Source organism: Vigna radiata, unplaced genomic scaffold, assembly GCF_000741045.1.
Source record: "Vigna radiata var. radiata cultivar VC1973A unplaced genomic scaffold, Vradiata_ver6 scaffold_651, whole genome shotgun sequence".
NCBI classification, from domain to species: domain Eukaryota; kingdom Viridiplantae; phylum Streptophyta; class Magnoliopsida; order Fabales; family Fabaceae; genus Vigna; species Vigna radiata.
Genome location: NW_014543820.1, coordinates 4,996 through 10,806, shown reverse-complemented (window position 1 = coordinate 10,806; position 5,811 = coordinate 4,996). Strand labels below are relative to the sequence as shown.

At 29.3% G+C, this 5,811-nt stretch overlaps 1 protein-coding gene across 4 annotated transcripts; it reads left to right on the top strand.

Moving 5' to 3' along the window:
* Positions 1–26: 26 nt before the first annotated feature.
* LOC106755008 (probable plastid-lipid-associated protein 10, chloroplastic) lies at positions 27–4,197 on the top strand. 4 transcript variants are annotated; one of them, XM_014637100.2, is made up of 8 exons: positions 27–218; positions 381–481; positions 1,846–1,967; positions 2,095–2,173; positions 2,363–2,438; positions 2,758–2,819; positions 3,122–3,202; positions 3,977–4,197. In XM_014637100.2, the coding sequence occupies exons 4-8, from the start codon at positions 2,123–2,125 to the stop codon at positions 4,007–4,009; spliced, it is 303 nt and encodes a 100-aa protein (XP_014492586.1). In that variant the 5' UTR covers positions 27–218; positions 381–481; positions 1,846–1,967; positions 2,095–2,122; the 3' UTR covers positions 4,010–4,197. The 4 variants fall into 4 exon arrangements, 3 of the variants coding, with proteins under 3 accessions (XP_014492586.1, XP_014492588.1, XP_014492587.1); XM_014637102.2 differs by lacking the exons at positions 27–218; positions 381–481 and adding an exon at positions 1,637–1,702; XM_014637101.2 differs by lacking the exons at positions 27–218; positions 381–481 and having other exon boundaries at positions 1,645–1,967.
* Positions 4,198–5,811: the final 1,614 nt, after the last annotated feature.

Below are 5,811 nucleotides of genomic sequence, written 5' to 3'. Positions count from 1 at the left end.
TTTTTTTTTTTTTTTTGCATTGTGGATGAGTTTAGAGATTTAAGAGGTTGTTTCCTCTCTTATTGTTGTGAATTTTCATAAGCATGGGAAAGCTAAACTTTTAAAAATTTGTCTTGCACAAGGTTTGATGCTTCCATATTGATTTTGCAGAAAATCGAAGGGAAAAATCTTTGGCTCTGCTGACCCAGAATTTTGTCAAACTCTTCGTCTGCTCTAATGTGAGGGTTACCATGAGTTTTTTGGACGTCCTATTTGATGTATTTTTCTTAGCTATATTTTAATGTGTATTAAGCCTTGATTACTGTTAATTGATCTTTATTCCTTGGCTAAGATAAAAACTTGAAGCATTTTTTCACTTACACTCTGATTTGGCCTTGCAGCAAAAGTTAGATGCCTATATGACATTGCTAATGTGCTATCCTCCGTGAATCTTATTGGGACGGTCTAGTAACTACACATAGTCCTCAGTATCAAAACGAAGGTAACCAATATTTCATATTTCCCCCGACATAAAACGTTGTTTAAATATTATTCTTTGGATTTACGTTGAATTATTGAAAATTACGTTGAGATACTATTTAATGTCATTTTAAGTAAATGTTTGCTTTTATTCAATCTTTTGTTTTATATTGGGTTGGACTTAAAAAGTCTTATTTTAAATTAATTTGATTAATTTGATTTGGTTCGTATGAAGTCGAGCTTAAAAAAATCGGTTCAAAAGTGTCGAGTTTATTTGATTTGATATTGTTACTTCTTATTATTTGTTTCAGAAGTTTTATAAATATAAATTAAAAAAGGATTTAATTTTGGTTTAAGTTCATAGAACAATGGATTGGAGAGTCAAAATATAGTCTGGAAAAAAATTGTTATAGATTGGACAAGAACACTTTCTATCTTCAATCTATTAGATAGGTGAACTGTTCTATACTCAATCTATGTTATATAAGTGATTAAAAGATATAAGCCATCAAAGTTTGTCGCATTAATAATTACTAAAATTATTTGTATTCTTTATATTTAAATATATAATCAATTAACTATTATGTTATATTGTAGGTATTTGTTTAAGGAAGTGTATCAAACGATGAATGTAATGAAGATGAAGAAAATTATATATGTATGAACAATTAGTTATGTTTGGATTGATATGATATGAAGTTTTGAAGATGCAAATATCACCTGCCATCCTTTTTGTTATGTATGTATTGATATGCTAGTATTGTTAAGTGCTTTCCTAAAGCTGCCAAACAAGGGAGGATGATCCTCATCAGTTCTTGAGCTAGTCTCCATATATATTTCATCTTTTGAATCACTTTCCTTGTCTCTCACTACAAAAAAAATTTAGAAGAGATTATTTTAAGGTTATAAAAAACCATCTCAAATTAACATAATTTAAAATGTTTAATTTAAGTCATTTAACTGTCAACAATAGTGAGAGTTTTAATGGTTTGTAAAGGAGGTTTATAACTTTTTCAAATAATAATATATTTTCTTTTTTTATTTTCTAATATTTTTAACATTTTTTTCCCTCTAAAAATTTTAAACTAAATTGTTTTCTCCAAATGTAAAATCTTTCCCCCGAATTCCAAAATTCTACTTGTCTAAACTCTTGTTTCCTTTAAAAATATCTGTGAACCCTAAAATCGCTTTTACTCCCTTGCATTTCTCCCTTGCGTAAAATTTCAGACCAGACTAACCCACTGTGCTTTTTCCCTTGCCTCTTCCTTTCTCCTTTCTTCTATTTCCTCTTCTCATTGATTTTTTTTTATTTCCCCTTTCGATTGTCCATGCTTTTTTCCCCTTTCATTGATTTCTTATATTTCTTTTTAATGGAAAATATTGCAGATATTTGGTCGGAACTTGCATTGGTATGATGCTGTTTTTGGAACTATATAACTGCTATTAGTCGGGCTGCAATCATGAATGAGCTTCTGATTTTAGATGCTGAGTTTGCAATTTTATTCCAGGTACAAGGTCTTGGTTTAAGGCTTTCTCATTATGATAATAGATCAACACTTATCTGTTCTTTATTTGCGCGATAACATAGGTTTGAATATTTCTTTGCATATGCTCTTGTATTTTTTTTGGGTGCAGTATACTGGAATGATATTAACTTGAGGAGATGGCCTCAATTTTCCTCACACCATACTTGCTTCTGTTTATTGTCCCAAAGGTAATTTTTACTTGGAGGTAACCTTCTTTATATAATAATATAATGAATTAAGTATTTGTTATTTTGGGTTGATGGTATCTTGCAATTCATTGCTGATTTCACTGTAATGATGGGTTGATGGAGGGAAAGATGAATCTCTAACACCGTGCTTACCTTTTTGTTGCTTCATTTGCTTTGATGTTGAGATAGGTTGGACAGATCTTTCAAAAAATTGAATGTCGTGATCCGCAATGTTGTTCGTTGGAGTATTCCAAAATTGTTAGAGGTAAACAATGCCTTCTTTTACTTTCTCTTGCCCTGTTTTCTGCTACGGAGGCTGAAACTTCATAGTACATGACAAAGTCCTAAAGTTCAGTGCTCCGCTACTGGATTGTGACTTTTGTTTTTACTAGCATCACACTTCGCTAGTCAATTATTTACTTCCTTTCTATTTCTACAATATCATGAAGAGATTATATTAAACTCAGTTGGATAATGAATATGTTCTGTTGGAATTCTGGGTGGAAATACAAATTGTCTATTGTATTTCTGTCACTTATATTTTCTTTTATCTAATTGACATTTTTACTGTCTACTCCTTGAAGATGCATTGCATAAAGGATTGCTTTTAATGGGAGATGAGTATACTTATGTCCTAGGTGAAAAGGTAAATTTAAAATTAAAATTGGATACGAACATTTGGACTTCCCCATTGTTTTTTCTCGTTCCCTTTGAACATGAGTAATACTTTATGGTTTTAACGTTTGTTGCAATAGGCCAAATGGATAAGCTCAAGTTGTAACCTTTGGTTGAAAACTNTAACTTCTATAGTGTTTGTTTTAAAGGGTTTGTTCAAATGTGAAGCTCTCTTTTTAATTTGTTGGAAAAATGAAATTAGAAGAAATACTTGAGCTTTGGTACTCTCTCCTTGAACCCAAAATTAATAAGTTCTTGTCTTTCTTCATATAGGAACAAGAAGGTGCTACACTGCTTGTATCCGCCAAGTTTAATGTAGTATCTGTCCGTAATATATACCTTCAGTTTCAAGAGGTAATAATTTTCACTGCTTGTATCCGCCAATTTTAATTTTGTATGTGTCTGTGATATATACCTTCAGTTTCAAGAGGTAATCATTTTCACTTTCTTGAGCATTCTTCATACAACAGTTAAGGTGCAATATCTGTCTAAATAGATGCTGGGTTTTTTTAGGATATACATCATTTCTCTTCTACGTAATTGGTTTGAAACTTATGGAATGATCATCCACATTTAACTTCAGTTTTGGTTTTCATTTTAAGCTATAACATTTTTTCCGTGTTCTATTTCTGAATTTTATCATGCGGTTTTTTAAGTTAGTTTAGTTTAAATATGTTTCTTCTTTTCTCTTCTTTGTTGTTTGAGGACAATGCTTAATTCAAGTGTGGGAAAGGGGTAATTTTTTTTTTTCTGTTTAGTTAAGTCTGTTTACGGTTTTAAATTCTCTTTAACTAGTCTGAACTTTTATAAATTGTAGCTTTTTTCATTCATTTCATAATTTAGAAGCTTAAGAATATAATTGCGATTTGACGTGACTCTGAACACTATTTTGATGATTCTTTTTACCACTTTTTTTTTCATATTTTCCGTTTCAGTTTATAGTTACTGTGTTGCTTCTTGATTTTGCAGTTTTAATTCTGAATATTAGTAGCTTATTTCAATTGTTTTAGTTTATTGTTTTGCTTCTTTAAATGAATAGTTGTAGCTGAAATAATATATACATATTATGTCAAATTACACTTATGTCATTTATTATTTTATTTTAATATTTTTCTTTTATCGTTTCAGGAAGTTGTTGGTGCAAAGTCCGGTTTTCTTTGAGTACAAGAAGATTATTTCATTTTCTTTGAGTACAAGAAGATTATTTCATGCTAGCAACATTTTGGGAGTATTTTTAGTGATTATGGAAGAAGTTATAATTACATTTAAGTTGAATTTAGTTTTATATTATTATGATGACATTGAGAATATAATGTCTACATTATAATTGTCAATGAATGTATGTTATTTTAAATTATCGATAAAATTAAATTTGAATTACTTTTTTGTATTTTACAATTTTATATATTTTAATTTTTTTATTATTTTAGCAAGCTGATGAATTGAATAGCATATAAAAAATATAGATATTTTTTGTAATTAAATAGTTGAAAATAAAGGAAGTTAAAAACTCCCACAATATAACAGTAGTAATAGAGGAGTTTTTACCCTTCGCATAAAAGCTTCTGAAAATTGAATGTGATACATGAAGTGTGGAATACTCCTGCAAATAGATTGTGATGACTCAAACTATGACAGTTTGAAAAATCTCCGGAAATTACTTTGCGGAGGGTAAAAACCCCTCAAATATTTTTTTGTAGTGTCTCTTAAATATAGTTCTGGTTTTATTATGGTTGTTTCTAAATATTAATATGGTTGTTTATGATGAATGAGTTTCATTTGTTTTGGATTTTATGGTGTTGTCTTGTTTGTTGCCATGTTGATCGAAAATGGTATCTATATATAATAAGCTTGGTGTAGAGGTAAGAAATTAGGATAATGATATTTAGACAACATTTTTTTGATAACATTTGAACATTGATCACGTGTCAACCTGTGATTGGTCAAAAATTATTCCACAATCAATAATAATAATCATAAACATTATTGTGAATAATTTTTGACCAATCATAGGTTGACACGTGATCAATGTTCAAATGTTGTCAAAAAAATATTGTCTAAATATCATTATCCAAGAAATTATGTTCGAATTCTATTGATTTTTGCCATATGTTCTGATGCTTTCATGGAATTTGGGAGATGTTCTGTAGTTTAATTGTTCTTTATACTAAAAAAACTTCATAAAATGATTGAGAAAGATGGTAAAAGATAAAAGTATAGTAGGAATCAAATGAACATCAAATAAATATTATCATGAAAAACACTCCGAGTTATTACTGATTGATACATTTATAATGACTGCTGGTTTGAACACTCCGAGCCAAATATATATATATGGTCTGAGAGAAGCAACTAACTTTCTGCTGTTGGGAAAAAGATTTATTGATAAATATTTGATGTGGTTGAGCATATATTTTTGATGGAATGATTTGGAAAAAGGATATATTGATAAATAAAAATAAAAAATTGACTTATCACTACATTTCCGGCAGTTTTGGAGGAAATCCCTGGAAATAGAAGCGGTTTTCAGAAACTCTTGCTATTTCTGGCTAAAAACTTATTATTTCCAGCGAATTTTCTAAAAATCCTTGCTATTTTTGGCGGTTTCGTAGAAAACCACGGGTAATGTTTAGCGGCACTGTTTTTACTAGAACTTTTTGCAACGGTGGAAAACGAATTTTCCAGAAATTAAAACCGCCGCTAAAAATAACTCCTGAAAATATTATATATTTTTGTAGTGTTTTTATTTCACGATGGTTATTAGTTTGTTTGCTAATTGACATATCACCGGTAGAAAGGATTTGCCAAAAAATAAATATCTTGAAGATAAAGAAAATCCATAAATATTTCAGAAAATACTTAACCGAACAAGAAAATATATAAAAAAGATATCAGAATGTATTTTGAAATCTAAAAAAACATATTTAAAGCCAAAATTTGTATAAACATAAACGATTATATAT